Genomic DNA, 27574 nt, shown 5'->3' with positions numbered 1-27574 from the left:
AACTTGAGACTTGGATTGGGTATGGATGGTGTGAACCCATTTGGTCTCCAAAGCACCTCTTACAGTGTATGGCCAGTGATATTGGTGAATTATAATCTTCCACCCTCTATGGCAATTAAGAAAGGACATGTTATGTTATCCCTTCTAATTCCAGGGAAACATAAAGTCAAAAATGTGAATGTTTACCTGGAGCCTTTGATTGATGAGTTAGAGATACTTTGGAGAGGTATTGAGGTGCATGATGTGAGCAGGCCTCCCTTGTCATGAGACTTCACATGCAAGGCAGTTTTGATGTGAATGATGCACGACTTTTGAGGCTATGGCGATAGTTTAGGTAAGCATTGAACTTTTAATTATGAGTAGGCAACTCATAGGCAATGATGTGGCAGTGGGAACCCACCTTGCTTATGCAATTGCATCTATTGTTTATGTCTCACTACATCGGGTTACCATACATGTCTTGTTTGTGGTCCTTTGCTAGTTGCTTCATGGCCAGAGGACTTGAATAAGGTCATCTATGAGAATCACCATCGATTTCTCCCCCCTGATCATCCTAGATATGTCTCCCCTTGGAATAAATTCCCCCCACAATCATTCACTATAGGAGATTAGAAGCAAATTTGGGACCTTTCCATGACTCCTCCTCCATGTGGCATGAGCCTGTAAGGGTTTGTAACCATTGTGTGCTATATTGAATGGAAACAAAGATCGCACACTAACACCATATTTTGTTTAGATATGTATTAGCTACCATATTGGTCCCACCTCAAGATCAATCACCTACTTGATCCCATGCATATCTTCAAGAATGTGGCATCGACCATTTGGGAACATTTGAATGGGACATTATATTCCTTGAGCATAAGGGAGGATCTATGCACCACAGGGTGGATGCATGAAGCTTGGCCACAAGAGAGGCCAAATGGGTGTGTCTTTGTACCCCATGCACCATGGAAGTCATTAAAGAAAGAGATGGTGGCGGTGAAGCGGGCTATCACTACAATTTGTACTCCCATTGGATGCATGAGGTGTTTGAAAGGGGCCTTCACAAAGAGCAAGAAAAGAGGTGTAGAGCAATTATACGGCTTGAAATCTCATGATTGGCACAAGATTCTCCAAGTAACTATCACTTGGCATAAACTCTTTTTCCTTCGAAATTTATGAGTATAGAAGCAACTAATCAACCATCGATCATGTGTTCAGTTCATACTACCTACTAACATTTCTCATAGTACATCAAAGGACATGAAAGATTGTATTTACGAGATGGGCAAGCTTGTGAGGTACTTCACACTATACAAAATGTGAAGCGTATCAATGCATGATGCAAGGTTTTCATATTGCTAATATGGTGCACTTTTTTCTTTCTAGGTATGTGAGCTCAAAGGAAATAGATCCCACCATGCTTGAGGATGCTTGAGTTATGTCAGTGGAGGTGGTTTGTTTAGTGGAGGAGACCTTTCCACATTCTATTCTTACAAGCCACCTACATCTCATTGTGCATTTGGTGGATGAGATTGCTATATGTGGCACTGTACATCCACGATGGTTGTTCTTCCTTGAGCACTTCATGAAGACCTTGAAGGGTTTCATGAGGCAAAATGCAAGGCCCGAAGGTAGCATGGGGTTGGTTGGTACAAGAGTCACTTGTATATATTTTTGAGTTTCTTATTGATGTGGATAGCTCTCTCCCATGACTATGGAGAGATGAAGAAGACCTAAGGATGACCTCCGATTGTGCCTCAAGGGAAAGGACGTAGCATGGAGTTGGTTGGTACAAGAGTCACTTGTATATATTTTGAGTTTCTTATTGATGTGGATAGCTCTCTCCCACGACTATGGAGAGATGAAGAAGACCTAAGGATGACCTCCGCCGATTGTGCCTCAAGGGAAAGGACGAAGTAAAGTAATGGACAAGGAGTTGCTTAGTAGTTTAAACCTCTATTCCATGCTTAATAGTGATGTGACGAAAAGATGGGTGACAAGATACAAGGATGCAAAGGCAAGAAGACAAGGAGAAAGGGCCCTCTTTCATACACACCATGGATCTTGTATGCCATACCATGAGCATCTAAGAACACTTACAAAGGATATTCATGTCAATTGGCTACTTGACAAAATGGAGAGAGCAGAGAGAGATGAGGGGATGCATATCACAATGGAAGAATGGGAGTATGCTAGAGGATGCATGCAAAAGGTTCATTTATAGAATGTTATGCATAAGTTAGGAGCTTTCAACAATTTAGATTGCTTATTCAATTGATTTTGTCTTAGTATAGTGTACTATGTTCAATGCTCTATGGTGTGAGGGCAAGCATTTTCGGACACAACGGATTGATGATAAGAGAAACACACAAGATTGCGGCATCATTGCTAGCTTTGAGGGAGCCAATGGAGCCATGGATGATTTTTGTGGCATAATCCAACATATTATTAAGCTTTTAAACCATTTTACATCAAAAATGAAAATACTAAATCATCTGAAATGAATTTCATAGATTTTGCATATGGTTCCACAATAATCCAAGTGTGAGGAGAGAAGATTGGTATCCGAAGCACTTGCTCGGCTATCTTATGTGAAGTTAGCCATGACTCCACAATCCAAGTGTGAGGAGAGAAGATTGGTATCCGAAGCACTTGCTCGGCTATCTTATGCGAAGTTAGCCATGACTCCACAATCATATGTGACTCTCTTTGAATCGATGCGTTCCACGCGAAAACGTCATCCATATGACCATAATGCACTGTACTTTTTTGTACTGCAAAAGAGCATCATTAAAACAATGAAGATGCATCTATTTTATAGTGTATATTGCCACAAATAATTACTTAATTACGTCAAGAGGTAAGAAACTTTCATGCATCATACATCCAAATGATAACTCTCGCTCGCACTCGTTTATTGTCTCTCCATCGCGTTCGACTTTACGTGGAGCCAGTTGTAGCCAATCAAGTGACATGTGAGTAGGGAGAAGGGCGAGATCCCATGGATATGGTTGCGATCACCTGTACATTACTCTGAATCTCGTCCTTGCATTTATTCTTTCTGCTTTGGCCGCTTCATATCTCTCAATCCACTTCTACATCTTCTTGCTATTGAGGATACAAAACTTATTGAATTTCTCCATTTGTTCTTCGCTCATCTTTTTTTCAATCCCTTTTCCTTGGGGAACCTCACCAACGATGCGATCATCATCCTTGTTATGCCAAGCTTCCGGCATATCGGGATCCATGGATACAAGAAACTCCGTGATATATACTAATGACTCTTGCATAAGCCATCCCTCTGCCATGCTTCTTGCTCTTTGTCTTACAAATCCCTTCAAAGTTTTCATAAACCACTCGAGAAAAAACATCCACCGACTATGAACGGTACCTGCAATGGCCACCTCATCAACTATGTGCACAAGCAAGTGCACTTGAGTTGTCATAATGCTTGAGGAAAAGTGCTTCTGAAGCAAGCATATGGCTTCGATGGATTCCACCCTAGCCTTCTCGATGCTCGATATGGAGATCTCTTTTTGAGATATCCACCTATTTCACATGCCCATGTAAGATATATTCATAATCAGTCTACAGATTATTCAGATTAAAGTGAAGAAAATGCAATCAATGCGATTTGATAGTAAGCATACCTCACAAAATATAGCATTTCTAACATCTTCTTATAAGCACCCTTTTATTGTAATTGGGAGGATGAACTATCAAAGCAACAAAGAAGTCATTTCAATAATATAACATAATAACGCATCACGATCATCGGTACACTAATCCTACACCTTAGAATACATGTAAGACCTTGTGCCAATCATGGGACTTGAGCCCACTAAGCTTATTGTCCTTTGAAAATGCTCCTTTCAAGCAGCGCATGTATCCTGTGGGTGTTTGAAAAGAGGCAATCAACCAGCTAAGGAGGACTCATGGTAGTGGCAGAGTCAAAGCGAGTGGTGTTTGTGCGAGCGCTTCCGGAGCAAGGAGTAGCAATGGGAGTAGGAGAGGACAAGGGACCTGACTGGTACTGGGTCTCGGGACCAAGTGGACACCTGTAGGGATGTGAGTGTGCTGACTTGTCTACATCTCCCGAGTCAGCACAACATAAGCGACCCCTCCTACTCTTCCTTCCCTTATGATGGGCATGCCCAAGTGATGACCCCTCAGTCAAAGGGGGGCTAGAGGGGATGACTGGACAGTCGATCCAGCCGTTGGTGTAGGAGAGAGATTTGCTGAGGTCCTCTGGGATAGCAGAGAGAAGAATCTCACTACCTCCTCATCGGTCATCTGTACGATAAACTTGTCGGGACTCCCGACAAAGCCATGGGCTGCTAGCAAAGGAGTTTCCTGAGGGGTAGTCATAGTGCTACAACCGAGAGGAGTCTAGTCGTAGGAGTAGGCCCCTAAGGTGTCACTTGAGTGGAATCAAAGTCCTCTAGAGAATAGAGATCATGATGTCTCCTCCTACGAGGGTTTCCATACTTGTCGGACGTGCAACGTGATCCCATGTCTAATTTGGGGGGATTGGACAAATGTAGACATAGACACGAAAATAGAAAACAAAAAACAAGAGCAAGTAAGAAGCGGAAAGCATATGAGGGAAAGCAGAAGAAGCAAAAGAGAAGGAGAAGCATGTGCATAAGAGAAAAAGAGAGAAAGCATATGCATAAGCATATGAGCATATGCTCATGCATAAGCATAAGCATAGGCATAGGCATAGGCATATGCTTATGAAAAGAAGAGAAAAAGAGAGGGAAAAAGAAGAGAAGGAAAGGAGAAGGAGAAGGAGAAGGATAAGGAGAAGCAGACATATGCTCATGCATAAGCATAAGTATAAGAGAAGAAAAAACATATGCTCATGAAAGAGGGGAAAAAGAAGAGGGGAAAAGAAATTGAAAGAGGGGAAAAAGAAGAGGGGGAAGAGCATAAGCATAAGAGAAGGAAGAGGGGAAAAGAGATTGAAAGAGGGGAAAAAGAACAAGGAAAAAGAAGACAAGGAAGAGGGGAAAAGAGATTGAAAGAGGGGAAAAGAGCATAAGCATAAGAGAAGGAAGAGGGGAAAAGAGATCGAAAGAGGGGAAAAAGAGATTGAAAGAGGGGAAAAAAGAAGAGGGGAAAAAGAAGAGGGAAAAAGAAGAGAAGGAAGAGGGGAAAAAGAAGAGAGGAAAAGAGCATAAGCATAAGAGAAGGAAGAGGGAAAAAGAGCATAAGCATAAGAGAAAAAGAAAGAAAGCATATGCTTATGCTTATGCATGAGCATATGAGCATAAGAGAAAAAGAGAGAAAACATAAGCTTGTGCTTATGCATGAGCTGAGCATATGCTCATGCATAAGCATAAGCATAGGCAAATACATATGCTTATGAAAAGAGGAGAAAAAGAGAGGAAAAAAGAGAGTGAAAAATAAGAGAAGGAAGAGGGGAAAAGAGATTGAAAGAAGGGAAAAAGAAGAGGGGAAAAGAGCATAAGCATAAGAGAAGGAAAAACATATGCATAAGAGAAAAAGAGAGAAATATTATGCTTATGCTTATGCATGAGCATATGAGGGAAAGAGGGGCTTCCCCTATTCTGGAACTCAATTATTATGAAAAAGAAATCATTTATTTTGCCTAGTATGATGTGGTCCTTTTTCAACAAACTTTTGAGGGCCTGAAATCTATGCACGTAGTATTGCATTGTAGTGACAGGATCAGAACGGAGAAGGTGTTATGCTTTTGTCATTGGATTCGTATGTCTTGAAGAATCCAATTGTGGGTTCAACTTTCGGATGGTGTCCATCAATGGGTTCCATAGTTTCTTAGGGTGGCAAATAATGTGACAAAGAATGTAGGGGGGCCTAGTTGCCTTAGCATTGCAAAAAGGTTTCTCTTTAGGTAGTACTTGTAGTCTGCTGATGTTTGCAAGTGGGAGAAGTCTCGAAATCCTATGTTTGAATGAAGTAGTTTTTCAATGTTTGTATCCAAGAGATCATCTTTTGCTTGCAGCATTGTTCCCTTTGTTTGTGCTTTACGCTTCCGAATCTAGGACGAGGACGAAACTTGTCTTACTAAGATTTTCATTGTTTTGAAGAAAAGGTTGTTTATGGAGAGGGAAAATCGTTGATCCACATTTGTTAACTCCCACCTTGCAATGTCTTGATATGATATGTGTTTTGGAGCATTGTAGTTTCGTGGCCTACAAAAGAATAGTCTAGGAAAAGAAATTTCTTCACAAAATTGGTCTTTAAAAAATGCTTAGTGGGGAGAAAACTTCAGATTGGGGCAAGCACAATAGTTTGACCTTCAAAGTCCACCACTTGTTGGCTTGCGTACATTCCATGAACCAAAGTATCAGTCAGAACTTCATCCTCTATAGGTTCTTGTGTGTTTTTGTTCTTTTCTTGTTCTTTGTCTTGTAATTGGATAAGTATGATATGGTCTTCCCAAAGATGGTTTATATGAATGTTGCTATCTTGATATAGGGGAGTTGCTAACAACTCTTTTAACGTAAGGATTGTAAAGTGGGCCATACGATTCCGCTCATATAGTTATGTTTGAATGTGAGCTTGCACTTTAAGGCTACTCCAACAGTATCATTTTCTGTTAAAAACCTTGGCAACACTCATTGGGCCCGGTCTACATCAGCAAATACATTGACAACGCTTCCATGCAATCCATATTGACTCTCATATGTTAGCTCCCTAGTTTGAGCAAATGGTATTCTAATAGCCACAAATCGTGCTTCAATGTCATTGAGATCGCTTGTGTATTTTGTTTTTTGATTCATTTGCATGTTCTTTGAAGAAAGTAAAGGAGTTTTTCTATTCTTCACGTCTTTATAGCAAAGCAAACACAAGACTTTAGTTGTTCATTGGTTTGTCCCTACATTTACTCCATTTGCTTGAAGAAATACTGCCATGTATGTCTTAAGATTTTTCATCTTTGATCGAAATTTCAATGAACCACAACACTCACATGGAAAGCTTGGAGTGTCCAATATCTTTTTTAAGTATTGTTCTTTCAAGGAAATTTGATTTATTTTTCTCTTACATCCACCTAAATTGTTGTGAAATGTCGATGTTTCCATTGGTGGATTGGTTGTTGTAGGAGTTTCAGTAGAGCCCATAATAGTTTTGCACAACTTGTAGATTTTGTTCACAATTGCCTCAGTGCAATGTTGAACCTATGGGGAGGAGGTTAAAAAGATAGAGGATATGTCTTTAGCAGGTAGGTTTGGATGTTTTCTCACAAGTTCTTGTACAAGTGAATGATCTTGTGCACATCATACTTTGTAAGTACGTTTAATTTGGTAAGTAGATCAATGGGTAGATTGTGCATATATTGTCTGATTCATTCAACAACAAAGTGTATTTATCATTGTTCTTGTTGTTGCCTATTGTTTTTTGTGTGGAAAGTTTTAATCCATCATAACACATAAAAGCAAAAGTTGTCCCAAATATAGAATGAACCTGTTGAAGGATGTCAACAACCAATGCACGAGAGGCTGCAAAATTAATAGCAAAGTTATTAACACTTTCAATTGTTAGGTTGCAACATTTGTTTATTGAAGAGAACATGTGCCATGGATTGTTACAAGTGTTTGACATACACATGATGTTTTCAAATATGGCTTTCAATAATTGCTCATATCTAAGAGTTGGGAAAAGTTTTAAAAGGCACATGAGAACATTTGTGTTCATTGAGTTGGAAAGAAGGAAGTTTGAATCCTCAAATAATTGTTTTTGTTTGAGAAGTTGTTTAATGTCCATGTTTGCCTTTGAGAATTTTTTATATTTGAGAATTGAATTGAATAGGATTTGAAGTAGTAGAAGCACAAGTAAAACCAAATCTATATTCCATTAGTGATAGCATGCAACTTACATCTCATCAAGAGAGGAAAAACAAATCATGTATTTGACTCAAATGCAATAATAAACCCGGAGCTATTTGCTGTGAAGCTCCCACTAGGCTTACAAGTCCTTAGCTTGCTTCTAGCCATCATCAAATCTTCTTCATACAATTGGAGAAAGGGGAAAGGCAAACAAAGTACAGTGTCCACATATGGGCCTCTAATGTGAACCAACACTTGCTCACCCCCACGCTCCCTCCACATTGCACAATATCTCTAGTAGAGAAGGAATTTGCGCAATAGTTTGGAGACTTCTGCAAGAGAACAATAAGGATGGAGGGGGTCTCTGCTAACACGAACAACTTTAGGAAAAGGGACCAAGCATCACTTCTCTAACTTAAAATGCGATCTAGATGGCAATGAAACTCACTGCAACTCTGCGTGGTCCATCAGCACAACAATGATTTGATCCCCCATGCCTTCATTGCTTGCAACTTTAATGATGACAATTGCAATAGTCCCCAACATTTTCCACTGACAACTTACCAATGTTGATCATCTCACCGGCCCAAGGGACGTATGTGCATATCAAGTGATCGGGTAGCAGACGAAGGTTGCCCTCAAAAGGTTCCCCCTAATGATTCATGTAGTGGCATCAATAAGTAGGGAAAATTTACAAGTTCCACATTTGGTTGTCCTTCTTGGTACAACACTTGCCTCTTCTATCCTATAAAACTCCTCAACTTGCAAAAATTTCACAAATTGGTGAATGTAAGCATTTGGTATGAGCAATCTTATTGTGTGAGAACAAAACTTGTCTATAAAGTCTCCTTTTAAGAAAGTAGGGTACTTTAGATTCATAACTTTGTAAGTACCATACTTGCAAAGCAATTTTTCCTCAAAGGCAAATCTATGAGGTATGCAATCGGACAATTGAGTGATGCTTAGAGATGCTAATGAATTTCCCCCTCCTACAAAATTTTCTTTCGACATCTAGGATTATTGCTTTTGCAATGGTTGGATTGTGTGGTGATGGTAGAAAGTTGTTCGCATCTTTACATCTTTTGTATGATAACACTTCATCATTCTCTTCTTTGGACATAAGTTGTTTGACATTTGTAATTAGTAAAGCTATCTTTAGAGGTTTATGTCTTACTTGTCACCATGTATTGCTACTTCTCATGAAGTCATGACATTATTTCTTATGAAAGTATCATCAATTTCAAATGATAACTTCATAGAAAAAAAGTATTAAACACACAACTTATCTTGTTTGTTTAAATCCATAAAAGCAAAACATGATTTTGAGTAAATGCAAATGTATGGAATGAAAAACAAATCAACATTGCATTTTGAATGAGCTGTTTTGGCATGCCAATTGTCACCAACAAAGGGAAAACAAATAAACGTTGAAAAGAATAGATTCAGGTTCAATCAGGGTCAATGTTAATGATGTCATTTGTGCCAACTTTAGGTGCGAGTTTCTTGTCCTCCATTTGTTTCACATGTTTATTTCTACTTGAATGTTGTACATAGGTTGTAATGGTGGATTTAAAACTAACGTATTCTGGATTCTCCCGTATAAGCTTTTTCACTGCTAGAATAAAAATGGAAAAACCAAGTACAACTCGAGAAATGATTCTGGGAAAAAATAGGAGCAAAGTTAACCGATTACCTTGAGCGTAGGCCTAGACTTGCGCAACCTCTTGGAATGAATTTTTCAGAGAACAACGTGGGGTCTTCTTGATTGGGGAATGTTTTAGCAAATTTTATTTGGGAGGCTTGCTTAGAGACACACAAAGTAAAGGAGTGGATTTCAGAGTAATCGGAGATGTACTCTTTTCCATGTAAGTACATATAGAGGTTGCAGTACCCCTGCAACAACAATTGAAAGAATGGGTGCATTAGAATAGTTTTAAAAGGATACGGAAAGTAAAACACCATTTTTGGCTTCAGTCCACTAAATGGGGTGTTATATAAACCCATTAAATTTGTGTAAATCTTTCACAAACCCAAGCACTTTAAAAATTTGACATGCTTGGCTGTACGCACGCAGGACCAAAACTCAGAAATGCAAAAGCTGTGCTTCACTGGGAGCAGTCATTTTCCTATGAAGAGCCACGATTGTATGCAAAACAATCATTTGCTTTATCTATTTGAGTCTCTGTGGAATGGGAACAGTTATCTATGCGAGTGTTTGTGGCTGTTTCCATTGTATGCAAAAGAGAGCTGCGAATGACTGCTTGTTTACTGGCAAGTTCCAAAGTCAGGTATTAGAAGCCCGCATAGAATGCAAAAAACAGTGATAAAAATAATTGACGGACGCAAACGGCATGTTCAAATGTATTTCCTAATTCGCAAGTGCAAGGTTCAGCGCCACCACAGTGCGTCCACGAAGAGACCATCACGGAATATGACCAAGTTCTGGCCACGAAGCAGAGGGTTTATTCAGGTCCACGACCCGACTTCCGATGGTAGAAATGAATCGAGATGAAATAAATTGAGACGACTGCATTTCTTAAGTCTAGGGTCTCTTGAGTCGGATCCACATATAGTGCACATGCTCATCTCCATCGCACTGCACTGTTTCGACAAAGAGACGCGGAATTGCCAACCTCGATTATTTGGGCAGGGCGGAGACGGATCTGAAACTGGTAGCACAGCAGAGCATGGAACTCTATGAGTACGAGGAAGCGCATGCAGATCTACCTGCTGCAGATGCAGAATAAAACGACTAATACTGGAGTTTGATTACGATGTAGCATCGAGGATGCTGCAGAGCACAGAGGAGCGCAACTGGTGCGCACCGTTCGATCGACCAGCAATAGCAAAATAGCAACCATAATTAGAGACAGAAGAAGAAATGAAAACCTTCACAAAAGCAAGTGTCGGAAATATATGTGCAGCTTGTAATTACATTAAAAAAAAGATCCCTCGAATGCAACTAGTACAGATTTGAAAAGAAAAGTGTGACTCCTGGCCCGTAGGAAGAGCTAGGAAAAGGGGAAAGAGCAGATAGAGGGCGAGGAATTGGAAGATGCCATAGTGAGGCTAGTTCCTAAGGAAGCAACCCCTATAAGTAGGTATTCCGGCAAAAATGGTATGCAATATACAATATAAAAGAAGCAGGAGACTACCGAAGAAAAGACTAGCTGCAAGAACACCTCCTAGTTGCTGTGAGAGTATAACTCGGGGTGCAAGACGAAAGCAAAACAAGCACGTGAAGGAAGTAGAAGCAATGGTAGTAGAAGCAAAGCAGAACAAGCACGTGAAGGTAGTATAAGCAACAGTAGTACAAGCAATGGCAACAGGAGTAGAACCAATACAACGTCTCATAAGAAGAAAAAACAAGGGGAAGGTGTGCGCCTTTGTGGCCAGCAAACAGCACGAACTATTTCAACACCCACGAGCCTCTCTCTCGTGAAAAAATGTGATAGAAAGCACTCTCCTACGAACAGCCACAGAGACTCACATCCAGCAGAGGTAAGATAAAATGAAAGCAAGCTAAAACATTCGATAACGGCATAAACACTTGCATGCAGCAGAGCTGCAATGATTTGCATCCACCAGAAGTGACGAATTGTAGAGATTACTACATACCATTGGCAGTCTCGTTCATTTCACCCTCCACACCTTCCACAACGGCTGCTTTCCCTGAACTAGGAATGAGAGGAGCTTGTAAAACCTGAGGGCAAGGTTTCGCAAGTCCTTCACGAAAGACACATTACAAAAAGTAATGAGAAGAAGAGAAGTAAGGAAGGACGAAGATGATAGAGAAGACAAAATACGAGTTTCCTCTCCACAAATTCAGTCGATCCCTGTGCAACCATCCTTATGAAAAAGACGTTTGACTATTTTATATACCGAAGGCTGGCCAAAACGACGACGGACTTCAAGCAGAAGAAATCTAAGAAAATATTCTCCATAGCTTGGTTTTATTGCAGGACGGCTATTTCATTGCGAGAAGGATGACCCCTTGATAGCAAATAATCAAGGCAACCTACATGGAAACAAAATTCTGCCGTTGCTCTCTATCCTCAGTTCAAAAAATCCTCGCAATCATGAAGACTGGCTTCTCTGCATCATTTGAATCCTTAATAGAAAGAAAGTGTGCTATAAATGCTCCCTACCATAGACTAATAAAAATTCTTTAAGTTTCATTAGTCTCATAGTGCTTTAGCCTCTTCCCACTTTGTAGCATAATCAATGGCCACGATGATATACTTATTTTGTGTAAATTGTATGACATTCTTGAATAGACCAATGTACTCCAAGCACCACCTCTAAAATGCCTCCCGTGGTTGACTTGGTTTCAATGGTATATGATGCTATGGGAGCAATCTTCCTATTCTCTCACATATATCACAATCTAGACACTCATCATATGCATCCCTAAATATAGTTATAGGACCTTCCTTGTTGTTATGTCGATGAGTAGCATTGCTTACTTACATGGTAGTACCCAACAGTGCAGCACTCCATTTGCACCTTGGTAATACATTTATCCCCCAATCAAAAAATGTTTCCATGCTTTCAAAGCCAACTAATATGTTCTTCTCTCATGGTATTTGCTCAAGAAATGTACCATGTGAGAGAGCTAAAGTGATTCATTATACTCAGTCTCGGTAAAATCTACAACAAACAATTGGATATCAGTTTTGAAAATCCCTAGCTTCCATCTGAGGCCACGTCAATCATAATAAACAATCTGAGACCACATCAATCCTAATAAACAATCTACGCCTACATGGTACTTTCTTTTCTTGTGAATGATCTTGAAATTAAACTCCTAGAGTAATAGTATCCATCTCACTAGATATCCCTAAAATAGCTATTTTGTTGATTAACTTATATAGGAAAGCTTGTGATCTATTTAAAAGATGAATAATCACCTAGTAAATAGTGTCTAAAGTTTTGAACATTATGGGCCATCATGACAGCTTCATGCTCAATAGTGCTGTAATTGCACTTGAGTGGTGTCATCACCAATGGGCATAATAGACTGAGAAGTCTGTTTTGCCATCTGGTTGTGCCAAAATAATGTTGATTGTATAGCATGATGCATCCACATGGACATGAAAATCACATCCCACTTGGGTTGTTAAAGGGTTGGTGTCTCAATTTCTCATTTATTTAGTTCATGGAACATTACATAAAAACTCCTTGGTCCATTGGAACTTTGTATCCTTCTTAGTCATCTCATATAGTGAGGCTATAGTTTTGAAAAAATACTTCACAAACCTTCTATAGAAGTTACTGAATCAACAAAGGATCTAAGATGTGTTGAATTCTTTGCTTCAAGGATTTGCTCAATTTCTTAGATCTTACTCATCTCAGTCCAAATGCCTTCCTTGGAAATCATATGACCAAATAGCACATTCACACAAAAAACACATTTTGCTGGTTTAAGGAGATTCTTGTCTACCAACACCCGATAAAACGTTTTCAAGGCAAGCCAAATGTGTGGATACCATCGAGTAGACACAACAACCATCCAAGTAAATGTCAATAAACTTTGTTAAATAGAGGTTAAATAATAAACTTAGTCAAATAATCTCAAAAAGTCTCAACCATAAACCTATGAAAAGTTGATGGCGCATTACACAGATAAAATGGCATAACTTTGCAAGCATATACCACCTTGTACTAATATCAGGTGCCAAAGAAATCTAATTGTATCCACTTTAGAATGAGTAAATCTTGTGTCCTACAACTTAGTCAAGCATACTATCAGTGAAAGGAATTGGAAAAGGATTGGCATTATCTAAGAATTTAATGTCCTACAGTCCATGCAAACTTGGAGCCTTGGGTACACCATGATTGCAAATTGCTAATCACTCTGATTGATAGCATAAATGAACCCTGCTTGGATGCTTTAATCAAGCTCAGCTTTGATTTTTCATTCTATATCTTTGTTGATGAGCTAGCGTGGCATCCGGTACCAATAGAACGTGCTGGTAGTAGATCTTGGGGTGGTACTCCTTATAAATGGGTGTAGTTCCATGCAAACACATTTCTATACTATAGGGGGGGAGATTATGGCTTGGATTTGATAATCCAATAAATGAGCACGTACATTGGCTATGCATAGCTCCTGGATCGTTCCCAAGTTGACTTATTTTTCTAAAATAGTATAAATGATCTAATTTAATTGTTATTCTTTGTTTCAATACATTGTTTTATTAATTTATTTTATTCATAATATTAAAATAAATTATTTTGCATCTTTGATGCTTGATTTGTAGTATTCCTACGTAGTATAGCATCTAGTTCCTATCAAACTCTAATTTCTCAAGCATAGGAAACTCTCTATGGAGTGCATCTCTGACATAATCCTTCTTATCTAGAGGTTGTTTTTTCCTACCTTTAAATATGTCTTTTTGAAACACTACACTTATGATCTATCGTATGCTTGAGATGGCATGAGATCCTCTAAGTTTGACTCCCTAGTACCTATATGAGTGGACAGCATAGCCTATTGCTATCATGAAAGGCAAGTATGGAATTAAATGAGCTACTGAGGGCTCATATGAGATAGGTGAGACTAAACAGACCAAGAGAATGACATCGAAGCAGATGACCTACAAGATGAAACAACTACACATGTAGAAAAGATCTATACAAAATCCAGCATTATCATGTTTTTCTATAGTGAAAGATACCTAACATAAGTTAAAAGAGATGGGTGGGAAACAAAATATGCACCTTCCAAAAGAGAGAATATGAAAAGTCATCCTAGATGATGATAGGCAATAAATAGATAAAGATACCTAGAGAAGTAATACAGGAATATCCTTACAAGAAAGAGGCACCAAGAAGTAGTTTTGAGATACCTACAAAAGTAACACAGTAAGGTCCTTATATTTATATAAAACAAAGAAGAAGGGAGGAGCATAGAATAAAGAAGGAGCAAGAAACACAAAAAGCGGTAAGAAATCTCCATCTTTTTCTCTCTTGTATCCTAATGATTGCAATATCTTCCTAAGAAGAAGAGGGGAGCTCCAAAATATAAGAGAAGAAGAGATTGGAGGTAAACAGGCTTCCACTTGGTCCATCTTCTTAGAAATAAAGATAGGATAACAATTTAACATAGTTGGTGTGGAAAAGCTGAAGGAGAACTTGGGGATTTTGACTTTCAAGCTCCTTCCTTGCCAAGCTCCAAGCTCCAAACTCCCAAGGAGCTAGAAAAAAGACAACACCCAACAAAAACATTGGATGTTAGAATCAAAGAAGTCCAAGCACTACATGCCAAAAAATTGCTATCATAGGATGACCTAGGTTCAGATCTCAGTCTTTCTCTCTCGTATGCACTTGACCTTCTCTAATATATGGCCGAACCAACACCCCAAATGACTACGGGCTCTCTTCGCTAAAACCGATGCACCATGCCTATTGGACACCATATCTGCTTGGCTGAAACTGATGCACCATGCCTATTGGACACCATATCTACTCCTGCCAGAGCTACTTTGCTAGGTCCCCAGTTTCCATGTTTTCACTTGTGCTAGAGAAAGTTCCAAAATCAATCACTCTGAAACTGGATATGCAACTCTCAAAGGGGATGAACAAGCTTTTTTGGAAGAGATGGGCTGCCAAAGAATCAAACATGGCATAGTCTTCAGACTACTGTGTATCCCCATGGGGTTTCACATTTCCCTCAAACAAAGATGGGACTAGTTCTTGAACAGATTCCAAAACAAGATTGAGAAATGAAGAGGATTCCAGGCTAGTCTAGCTAGAAGAAGAACTGTTCTCAACCACTACATATACCCTATTGTCATATTCTACCTCACCTCTTGGTCCCCTTCTAAAACTGGAATCGACAGGTTCATAAAAATTTGCAGATCTTTTCTTTGGGGTGGCAAGATAGCCAAGGTCAGATGGGACTTCTGTATCAAACCCAAGCAAGAAGGAGGCTTAGGTGTTATTGATATAGAACAGGCTACTCTGAAACTCTCCTCAACTTGGATAATTAAAGCAATCCTGCACCCTCTTGAGGATTGGGCTCAAATCCTCCTAAGGAATATCAACTCCCTAAGACCTTTGAGAGCTCCCAAGTGGAAAAAGTACCCTATGCTGTCAACTCTTTGTAACCCTAAACCCTGCAAACCTAAAGGCAGCCAGCTTTGGATCTCACTATGAACAGCTTTTGAAGGAATTAAAAGCCAAATTGTCTTTTCTGGCAAAGGAGATTTTATGACATTAGATTCAATTTGCGTCTCTGTTATCTTCAAAGAAGTTGTTCTGTCTAATCAAGAATTTGCTAAGGCTGCTCTACTCTTCAAAAAAAGACTGCAATGGTGGGGTCAGCTTTGGAACAGAGCTGAACTAAGATGGAAATCCTAGACTGAGATTAGGAGAGAGTTCAGTTTAAATAACCAAAGCCAGACACTTGTTTTGAATAGAATTCAACTGTGGAAGGGCAATCAACAATGGAAAGGTAGATCTTTCTTGGTCTACAGTAGAGAGTTCAGCTAGGTTGAGAGTACCTCTTTCTTCCCTATCCCCACACTAAGCAGGGACATTGGAGATCTCTGCACGGTCCTTAATACTAGGTGGAAACAACAGGACGAAATGGAAATTCAGGTTCTGTTCCATTTGGTCAACTTCAATTCCTGACAAAATGTCTGCCCTACTTTGGTTAATAATGCATAAAGTTGTGTGGACTAACAATAGAGGACTGAGGATTGGAAAGGGAAATGGCAAATGCATGAGGTGCCCCTCTACAAATGAAGATATTTTCCATCTCTTTGTTGCTTGACTTGTTGCTAGAAAGGTGTGGAGAATAGTTCAACTTGAGATAGGGGAGCCAATAAATTAGAAGGCCATTTTACTAGGAGACTCTGCAAGGACAAAACAAGACCTATGGACACCTATGAGAGCACATGCACTTTGGTTTATATGGATAACCAGGAACAGTATACTAACCTTCACCCAAGCATTGGTCAAGAGGCAAGGGCAAGACTAAAAATTTTGGCGGGTTGCAGACGACCAATAACATAAAGTAAAGCTGACATTTTGTTGCAGACATCCCATTTTCAAGTCGGCTACACACCGACAGCCCACACTAGGCAGGTAGGGGCATCTTGAGTACATCGCTTGCCACATATTTGAAAACCGAAAGTTGTGTAGAAAAAGGGCTGCCCATGGGTTGGACAACCACCCTCCCTTGCCCATTGCCCGCCCAAGCGAGAATTTAGCTGACAGTAGGATTGCCTGCCAATTACAAGTATCCCTTGATATACCTCCAAGTTGTGTAACTAATGCATTCTTTTTTATGTTTCTCATGTCCTCTCAGAGCACACTAGTTACCCATCCCTGTTTTCGCTTGCCTGGATACTAGGCAGTGTCTATCGGTCTTTATACACTTTATAGCTCTTATGACAGAATTGAGGCCAAAATCTCACGATCCGTGATAGTGTGCCACTCATCCAAAATCTCAAGGGGTGCACTACCGAAGAAATTCTAAGTATCGCATGCACTCAAGGGGTATTTAAAAAACCCCTCAAGTGAAATTTTCCCCCAAATAAAACCACCCCTCTTTACTTATGAACTAATGGATTTTTATTAAAATTTGAATTAAAAAACCCTCTTATTATTGTAATCCTGTTAAATTTTTTCCAAAAGTGGGATTAAAATGCCCCTCCTTTTGAATGCATGTGGTATACTACAAATTTCTCGAGGTGAATCCCCCGAGTCCAAAATGTGGCCTATCTTGTCCGGATAGGAGATGTGGTTAATCTTTACTACTTATTGACCGGAACAAAGGGAGGACACGTGGTAGCTTGGAGGAGAGGAAAAGTGGCACGTGTAAGCAATTTGGGTTTGAGAGGTATTGCAGCGAACCGACCCTAAATCACGAATCGATGCCAAGCCATTTCAACTATGCAGCTTGTTCGCTTTCTTGAAGGATTGTTACCAAGAGCCAAAAACGATGGCGATGTACAATGACTGCGTGTTTGGGACGAACGAATGTTGTTGATGCAAGAAATCCAAATATAAAGAAAGCCACTCGTAAGAGTCACCATAGCCAGTGGTAGGCTGTTGATAGTGGGCGGTTATTTCTTGTTGGATCTTCCATTATGCTTCATGTTAGCAGACATCAAGAAGGTTTGAATTGTAATCATAGGTGACAATGTCCCAATAGGAAGGGCTGGTGAGGGGATTCTCCATAGGGAGTCCCTCAAGAGTGTTGTGAGGAGGGAGAAATACGCAAGGAGATCGAGAGGGCATGAGTATGAAAAAGCAGGGAAAGGGCTTGATGCGGCCAGATGCCAATATGAAGAAAGGGTTGGGGATTACCATGGAAGAGAATGGAGATGGGTTACCAAGGGAATTCTTGAGAGAATTCGTGAGGTAGGGGATAGCAAAAGTCCTGCAAGGGAGGAATAAGTATTAATTGAATGCCCACGTCCAAGTGAGCAATAATTCCGATCTATAGGCTGTATTCGATTCATGTATTTGCATTTATGCCCCATGCTAATCAAGTGATGCAAGAGGTGAGGCTTCTCTTTTACACCTACCAGTTCCTCTCTGTGTAGGGCTATGATTTTGCAAACATGACGGACCCATATGTTTAATGTAATGTTAGCAACCGATCAGACGCGCAGTCCAGAATGAGATGCAACTAGATTATAGGAAAATGATCAAATGAGCTACTTCAAAGTTACGTTGACAACTAGCTCCATAAGCTAAGAAACTAGAAGAGAGTGCTAACACTCCAATCTTGATCCAACCGTATTGATCTAAGGCTCCACCAATTTAAACTGTGAAAAGGATCTACATAGGACAAGGGGAGATGATCCACGAAGCTTCAAGCAACAAGCCGATGTCCATTGTGCCTTCTGCAATGGAGCATACATGCTCCCAAATAGCATGACGCCTCTCCAAATACACTTTTCATGGGTCTTCCTTCCGTGGCACCATTGGTACTGTGCAGCTTTTCACTTTTCTTTATTGGAATTGGAATGACCAAACCTTAGGAAATGTCATGCCATTGATGTTCTTGCAAAAGGCAGAGTACCCTTCACTATATGATGCAAATCGCAATCAAAGCCACCTCCCTCCAATGCTAACGACCCTGAATCAAACGATATGTCTTCCGATTGGATAAGACGATTGACCCAGCATCTTTATGGGAATGGCACCTCTTTTCGAGTAAGAGGAGAACCAAAATAATGCCATAGCATCGCGCAGGAATGGCACCTCATTTTGAGTAAGAGGAGAACTAGCCCAACATCACGTGGGTTCCTACTAGTCTACTCTACGCAGGTATCCTTTAGACACACGTTTGGATGGAATAACCTAAATTAATGTTGCAAAACTCTCAAACTTGACAATTTCGGCTGTGTCCACTCATCGAGCGGGCTTAGAGCCGGTTCCTGCGATTGCTGCCAATGGCAAATTTGCCAAAAGCTTGGCAAATTTTTGCCAGGGGTGGCAAACGTTCCCACGCTAAGCTATTGTCTGCATTCGCCTGCAATTGGATCCCTCCTGTCTTGGCGAATTCTCCTGCGAGCAGCTAGCAGCATCCTTGGACTGGAATTGCATCATTCATGGTGCAATTCTACTCGTCGTCTAGCCTTGAAGCACCATATTAACCGACTGGAGAGACCAAGTTTTCGTTTGCTTCAGGGTTGTAGAATGCTTGAAATGGACACCGTGGAAGGAGGGAGGCATAGGCAGGAACATGCCAATCGCTGGCAATCGTTGGCAATCCGTGGCATAATTGCCATCGCAGGAATTGCCTCTTATGGTGCCTAGACCAAAATCAGCCATTTGGACAAGCTGAATTTTTCTTTTCTAGAAATGAGTTGTTGACAGGGAGGGCATTCCCATGCCTGCAAATATGCCAAAATATGCTGAAATACGCTACAGCCTGCTCTGTTCCCCCGTCCAGCCCCTAAATGTGCATGGCATTACAAGTGTTGCAGTGGAGACGGAAATTTTTCCTCTCCAATTTTTCCTCTCCACCCGGACAATCCGGGGCTAAGTCCTTTTTGAGCAAAAATCAAGGTGCAAAGTCACTTCACTCGAGCATTCCTGGTGCTAAGTCCAAAACATGTATTTGAATCACTGACAAAACACCATCTAAATTGCTGATGGCAAGCAGCATATTTGCGAGGTCTTTCATGCGTGGAAAAGCTCTCTTGACACCATAGCCACGTGCAGCTGGCTGGAGCATTCCATAGGCAACGGCTAACTGGGCAACGGTCATGAAAAGACTCTGTTTGAAAACGAAACGTTAAAAACTCGTCCTTCTTCATTTTCTCCGTCTTCTTCCTCGCAATTTTCTGTTCTTGCAATCGCCATAGCCAAATCCATCCAAGCTCAAGCTCAAGCTCCAGCTCCATCTCCATCTCCATCTCCATGGCCACCCCTTCCTCCCAGCGTCGCCTCACCCGTAGCCAGGCGCGCCTCGCCAAAGATGGTATGCTCAGACATGCCGAACCCTTCCTTTGTCTGCCCTAACATTTCATTACAATTTTTGCATCGACTATACAAAATGGCTATGGCGGTGCTTACCTGTTAATATTGCTACATTACACTCTCTGTATATATGGTCCGCGGATCTTTGTACTCGACCTTGTTCTTGTTGATCTGTTTGGCTATCGGCCTCACGGTGTCCGTCGAGTCTGGTGCTGTAACGGACCTTAGCACGAGTCTGTTCTTCTTCGTCATGAGTGTGTTGCATGACCGACCTTAGCTAAGGATTGTAAGAAATGGCCATGGCGGAGCTTAAATTGTCATTCGTCTTTGTAGTTAACTTCCGTGTCAAGATTAAAAGCTGGAAGCCTCCAGTAGGCTTGAATCCTCTGTGACGGCTTTTGTAATCAATCTCGCCCCTCTTCTCTGAGGGCTATGGCTAGTAAGTATCTCTGTGTGTTCTGCTCCGTCGTTGTGGCTGTCTAGCTTTTGATATCTTGTTGTGAATGCCATGCGCGTAGTAAACTATGTGTGGCCGTTGTTCTTTTTCTGCATAGTTTCAATCCGCTGTAGCTATGGCGGATGTCTTGCTTTTCTTGTTCTGTGCAATTTTATTCTACGCAACGAAGCATGTATTTTGCTTCCAACCTCTGTATCTACGGCGAATTTTCAACTTTAATGTCGTTCTTCTTCTGCAGCTTGAATGCTCTGCAGCTATGGCGGATGTTCCACGCATGTAGAGCTTAAATCCTTAGTGGCTATTGTACAGTTCCTTCATCGATCATGCAAAAGTTTCTTCGTACTGTGAGCTTTTTCGAAAGCTTGAATCGAACGTTGGTATCTTGCAGGTTCTTCGGTGGCTACGACTCCAGCTGCCCCAGCTGCATCGTCGAAGCTCCCTCCCAATTCTGAGAGCTGTTCCAAGATGAAGAGCGGGCGCAGAGTCCTCGCAGACATTGCCTCGAACGATTCCCCGATTGTGGGATGCATGGTGCCTGCGGCGATGGCGAAGACCCCTGTTTCTTCCAACCTCAAAGACTTGGCCTCTCGCAGCCGCAGATGCTTCGATGCCTCGCCTGGATCTACTCCAATCGGCGAGAGTTTGCTCCGATCGCAGGTGCAGCTCCTCCTCCAGAAGGTGGAAGCAGATGTGCACAGAGCTCCGGCCCTCCGCACTCTCTGCCATATCAATGGCTTCCTCGACTCGCCGACCCGGCTTGCAGCTCCCACACCAGCGAACACTCCCGCGAGCTGCATCCCTGTAGCCCCATCTGGCACTCCAGGCACCATCCAACAAGAGTCTAGTCTGACGCCGTGCTTGTTGAATTCTGAGGTTCCGTTCACAATTTCTCCTCCTGTTGATGACCCCGCAAGGCACACGCAAGAATCAGGCATCAAGCTCTTCGTGAATCTGGCTATTTCCCCAGCTTCCCAGTCTGAAGCCCTTTCTTCTTCCATCGTCGACAATCAGCCTCATGATCCAAGATCCGGTCAGCTTGTCATCTCTGAGCCAGTAAGCTCTGGCCAAGATCCACAGGTTATGCAGATTACTCCATTGGTTTCCCAGGTATGAGGCACACTTTCGCATCGTTATCACTATGTTCATTTTTGGTGGTTCAGTGTAAGTTAGCTTATGGCGATCTATCTCAGGTCATGGATGCAGAAACGACGGAGTCGTTCCTCGGGAAGCAAACAACAAGGACTCTGCAATTCGACTCTCCTGATAAAAACGCAGCAACTGAGATCAGCACGCCATTTTTCAGCGACAGCAGCGTCTCTTCTGCAGACAGCCCCGTTCCATCTGTGCGAGAACTCGAAGATGACGAGACCTCCGAGTGGTCTGTTCTTGTCAATGTCAGTTCGCCAGCGGGCAGGCACGATGAACCCGATCTTATGGGAGACACTCCTCCAGTAACCGGCAACGTCCTGAGCGCTACGGCTTGTTCACTGTACGAGCATCTGCAGAAGACGCGAGAAGAAAGCAACAAGCTGGACCTGTTTTGGTCCGAAAGACGACGAGGGACGCCGTACAGAAAGGCGCTGAAAACGGAAGAAGAAGACGATGAAGAAGAAGAAGAACAAGGAGAGCAGGAGGCATACGAGGAATGCGACGAATTTTACCGCAGTGACGGGGAGGAAGCAGGAGATCAGGATGAGGATGAAGATGAAGGCGAAGGCTGGGAAGATGGGGAAACGGTGACGGATTGCGAGAATCTATGCACGAGTTTTAGTGGAATGAGAGTCGAGGAGGGGGACGGAGTGGTCGAAAGGAAGGGTCTGCGAGGGAAGCACATCCGCTTTCTCTACGACAGCGATGGCGAGGAGATCAAAGAGGAGCTCCTAGTGAAGGGAGAGACATCAGGTGCCATGCACCTCCGGGGCTTGCCTGCCCCCATGGGCAAGCATCTGCGTTTCTGTGAAGCAGCGGACGAGGAAGAAAGCTCAGTGAGGTATGGTGAATCTTTCCGTTAATCTATCTTCTTCTTCCTTATCTATTCTGAGATCTGATCTCCGCTTTAATTCGATCTATTTTCTGAAATCAACAATCGACGATCTACTTTCTGAAATCAAGAATTACAGATGTTTCTGAAATCACAATCTTCCTGGCTTGCATGCAATCTGTGAGGATACCGTCGAAATTTCTTCGCACTCTGTTGGACTCTTTTCTTTCGCATTGCTATGGAGCTGACCAGATTGCTTTGAAACCATGTCGAACTGTTCCGAACTTCCTTCCCACTGGCCACTGCTTTGCCCAAAGTCTTCCAATCGATTTCTCCCAACACATTTCTTTTTCTGACTTGCTGTTGACTGCGCAGGTCAAGTTTCAAATTCTACGAATGTTCGCTTTTTCTTTCAAAGGCTTTCCAACATATCTCTAGATCTGCTTCCGAAACAGGAGTCCTTGATTTTACTCCCCTCACATTTTCTTTTCCTGACTGGGGAGAGTCCCTTCATATTTTCTTTTGTTAACTTCGTCGGTTGCCCAACAGGACTCCTCGATTAACACATTTTCTTTTTCCGACTTCCACGATTGCTTGGCGATTTCAAATTTTACATTGCGATCTCAAATCTTACATTTCGACTGTGTTTATATTCCTTCAAATGCCGTTTTAATCAGTTGGCAGGCCTCAGCCCTAATACTAATTATATAAATGCTATGTGAACCAGGTCATATTCTGCTTGAATTTGAGGATGTGATCTACTTCTACTCTGTTTTCAGAGCATTTTGGAAGAAAAGGTGATGATAAAACACTATCACGATCTGATAACCTTTTGTCAAAGGAGAACTAGCTTACTTCCAACATTTGGTTTCTTGGTGAGATTTCCACCTTCAGAAGTAGCTTACTTCTGGGCATTTTGTACCAAGAGCGTGCAAATAAGTAGCACGAATTGCAATTGTGAGAATCATCGATTCATGGTTCTCAAATAATATATACTTTTTGGATTGACATGCCTCGCTTTCATATGCTACTATTTCTAAACAAAGATCTTCGCTCAAAAAGGGAGCAACTACCTAATACACTAACCTACTATTTTTTCTCTTGCGAATTATTGAAATTAGAAAGCTACATTAGTTTTGCCGGTGCTTATGTCTAGCACCTATGCTTATATAAGTGTGTTGTACAAGACTATTTATTTGCCATCAACAGTATTTTGCCATTACTTGCATAAAGGAATCATAGTTGTATAATAGTTAGAGATAACCTTGCAAGTCACAAGGTTATCTCTAACTATTATGTATACCAAAATCATCCACAATCTCAGTAATTACAACACAACATTGCTTGTTGCCCACAAGGTTCTAGATTTCAATACAAAAGGAGACGAGATGGATACGAGGATATGCACTCTCCCATCGCTTGACATATTCTCCCATCCATCCCCTCGCATACAACATTATATCCGATATAATTAGAGCTTCATCCACCGCTTCTATCACCTATCATATTCTTTTATCACTCTATATTGCATTCAACACAGGTACAATATTGTCTATCTCTTCGACTTCACTGTTGTCACTGAGTAGCTCAAGCTCATCTTCCTGATCTTCACTGAATGCATCCTCAGCAACTAATTCTGTAGTCAATCGTTGTCCAGCAATTCTCATTACAACGGCTTACAACGCTTCTATCACCTATCATATTCTTTTATCACTCTATATTGCATTCAACACAGGTACAATATCGTCTATCTCTTCGACTTCACTGTTGTCACTGAGTAGCTCAAGCTCATCTTCCTGATCTTCACTGAATGCATCCTCAGCAACTAATTATGTAGTCAATCGTTGTCCAGCAATTCTCATTACAACGGCTTTGCTTGCTGCCCTAGCCGCAACATTAAATCCTTTCAACAATCATAGATTTCAAAAGCAAAGTACCAAATTTGCAGCTCTTGATGGCTTTAAGCAATTGCGTCTCTTAGAATAAACAAAATTGTATGCACTCCAATTTCGCTCACATGCACCCGATGATGTAGCAATAGAGAGCACATGAGTTGCAACATGCTGTAACTCCAATGTCTCTCCACCATATTCCTTCCATCAAGTAGGTGCAATAGTCATCTTAATAGCATCAAGATTCCAAGGATCTCTAAAAGAGCCTTTGCGATTCGTATATCTCACTTGTTGCTGGTAGGCCAGTTTTCCTTGATCTCTAGGAAGTAACTTTTTACAAACCTCTCGAAAGTTGCTTATGACTTCAGGATTCTGTGATTGAGCATGCATTTGATATTGTGGATGTACTGCAAATGTAGCTCCATGCAAAGGGGTGTGCATTTGCTTCCATCTCTTATCGGCCAAATATACCACTTGTTGCTTCTCTCTAGGAAGTAACTTTTTACAAACCTTTCGAAAGTTGCTTATGACTTCAGGATTCTGTGATTGAGCATGCATTTGATATTATGGATGTACTACAAATGTAGCTCCATGCAAAGGGGTGTGCATTTGCTTCCATCTCTTATCGGCCAAATATACCTCTTGTTGCTTCTCCCTAGGAGCAAAGCGCACAAATTCTTTAACTTGTTGTATTGCTTCTGACATCTTCCAATACACTTTACCCATAACAAAGGCATCAGCATAAACCATCCTCAATACTGTTACAAATGGTTCTACATTCTACACCTTCTTTTATTCTTTCAACATTTTTCCAGAATAGAGATGATTGTACAAGATGTACACATTTAGAGCCTAGTATTGCGTACTGCATCTTTTTTTCTAGCCAATTCGCCCATTGTCTATCAGCAACAGTCTCGACTAAAGCTTGACGCACTTCCAAAAATCTAGCAAGAACTATAAAAGAAGTGGCCAATCTGGTTTGACAAAATTGCTTGAGTTGCTTCACAGAGTGCTCTCTGAATACTGCATGCAAGTATTAATGACTCTTTATAAAACTCACTATGACGTTAGCATCTTGCAGTACTAGTTGCACAAATGGCAATTGTCCAATATCCTTCAACAATAAGTTGAGAGTATGAGTGCCACATGGCACCCATATCAAAGTGGGATACTTTGCCATGACCATCTCACATGTGGTCTTGTAATTTGATGCATTATCTGTTACTAATGCAGTAACATTCTCACTGCCACCAACTTTGTGGATTGCTCTTTCGTATATTTTTACAATATATACTGAAGTTTTTTCTTTTAGAGACGTATCAATACTCTCCAAAAATATAGTTCCCTTGGGAGTAATGCACATTACATTTATCAAGGGTCTGGCTTGCTTGCCAGTCCATCCATCAAATGCAAGAGTGCACCCATATATAGGAATAAAGTCCAATATCTATTTTTTCAAGCAATCCGCCACAATTTTTTTGACTCTATCAAGATGACCGGTACGCATTTTATTATAATCTAGCAAAATAAATCCTGGTCTAGCACATGATTTCAAGGCATTATGAAACGGATTAGAGTGTCACCACGTTTGAGCTCTATATGCCCAACATGACTCCTCGATTACTCTCAACCCATTTTCTTTTTCCAACTTCCACGATTGCTTGGCGATTTCAAATTTTACATTTCGATCTAAGAATGTTCAATTTCAAATTTTACATTTTGACTTTTTTAATCAGTTGGCAGGCCTTAGCCCTAATACTAATTATATAAATGCTGTGTGAATTGCAATTGTGGGAATCATTGATTCATGGTTCTCAAATAATATGTATGGCCATAAATGCCTCACTTTCATGTGCTACTATTTCTAAGCTACTATTTTTCTCTTGCAAATTATTATGTCTAGCACCTATGCTTATAAGTGTGTTAAGAGTACATGACGATTTATTTGCCATCAATAGTATTTTGTTCCATTACTTGCATAAAGGAATCATAGTTATACAATTTAACATGCATGTCATTTTGTGGGACTTTGAATGATAAAAGAGTAGATAAATGTGATTTGCAAGCCAATATTCTAGCCACAAGGATGGATTAGAGTGTCACCATGTTTGAGCTCTATAGAGGTGGTAAAGCTTGTGTGTGTCAACTTTAAGGAGTAGTCAATGCATGAATGGCACATTTTCGCATGGAAACAACATGGTCATTTTACCTATGTAGGTTCAAGACTTCTTCGCAATGTAGGCCGCACAATTAGAGCTGCCTAGTCAGCTATGGATGGATGAGTGTGGGAACAACATGGGCATAGGAATTAAGGTAATTCCATGGGTGGATGATTGGGGGAACAACATGGGTATAAGAATGTCATGCCTAATGAATAGAGGTGGTGAGTGTAATAGCATTTGGTAATGGTTGATGATAATAGTAGGTTTGTGTGTGTCAACTTTAAGTAGTCAATGCGTGAATGGCACATTTTCGCATGGAAACGACATGGTCATAGAAATTAAGGTTATTTGTTTGCCTATGCAGGTTCAAGCCTTCTTGGCAATATAGGCCACGATTAGAGCTGCCCCTCGTAGTCGGCCATGGATGGATGAGTGTGGGAACATGGGCATAGGAATTAAGGTCATGCCTATAAGGTCATGCCTAATGAATTTGTTTGCCTACTACGTTAAAGCTTGCTTGGCAATGTAGGCCTCAATCAAGATTGCCCCTTGTAGTTGGCCATGAGTGGTGAGTGTCGATAAATGTGACTTTGAATGATAAAAGAGTAAATAAATGTGATTTGCAAGCCAATATTGTTGCCACAAGAATGGATTAGAGTGTGGGTGAAATTTGAGCTCTATAGAGGTGGTGAGTGTAATAGCAAATTTGGGTCATGCCTAATGAATTTGTTGGCCTACTACATTAAAGCTTGCTTAGCAATGTGGCCTCAATCAAGGCTGCCCCTCGTAGTTGGCCATGAGTGGTGAGTGTCGATAAATGTGACTTTGAATGATAA

The 27574-nt window shown here is 41.0% G+C and overlaps 1 protein-coding gene across 1 annotated transcript; it reads left to right on the top strand.

Annotated features, from left to right (window-relative positions):
* Positions 1-20107: 20107 nt before the first annotated feature.
* On the top strand, positions 20108-23916 carry LOC147890492 (uncharacterized). The gene is made up of 4 exons (XM_087390763.1): positions 20108-20247; positions 21092-21810; positions 21894-22693; positions 23412-23916. The coding sequence occupies exons 1-4, from the start codon at positions 20187-20189 to the stop codon at positions 23425-23427; spliced, it is 1596 nt and encodes a 531-aa protein (XP_087246889.1). The 5' UTR covers positions 20108-20186; the 3' UTR covers positions 23428-23916.
* Positions 23917-27574: the final 3658 nt, after the last annotated feature.

Source organism: Dipteris shenzhenensis, chromosome 19 (assembly GCF_047967505.1).
Source record: "Dipteris shenzhenensis isolate YYH24624 ecotype China chromosome 19, Dip_SZ_1.0, whole genome shotgun sequence".
Classification (NCBI taxonomy): Eukaryota; Viridiplantae; Streptophyta; class Polypodiopsida; order Gleicheniales; family Dipteridaceae; genus Dipteris; species Dipteris shenzhenensis.
Note: the sequence above shows the minus strand (reverse complement) of the source record. Positions and strands in the feature narration are given on the sequence as shown.

What these genes read in the sequence shown, in the direction of transcription:
- LOC147890492 (XM_087390763.1), top strand. Translation starts at nt 20,187, where the DNA reads ATGGCCACCCCTTCCTCCCAGCGTCGCCTCACCCGTAGCCAGGCGCGC. An exon ending in GGCGCGCCTCGCCAAAGATG is followed by an intron (nt 20,248 to 21,091) that starts GTATGCTCAGAC and finishes GGTATCTTGCAG; the next exon opens with GTTCTTCGGTGGCTACGACT. An exon ending in TTACTCCATTGGTTTCCCAG is followed by an intron (nt 21,811 to 21,893) that starts GTATGAGGCACA and finishes GATCTATCTCAG; the next exon opens with GTCATGGATGCAGAAACGAC.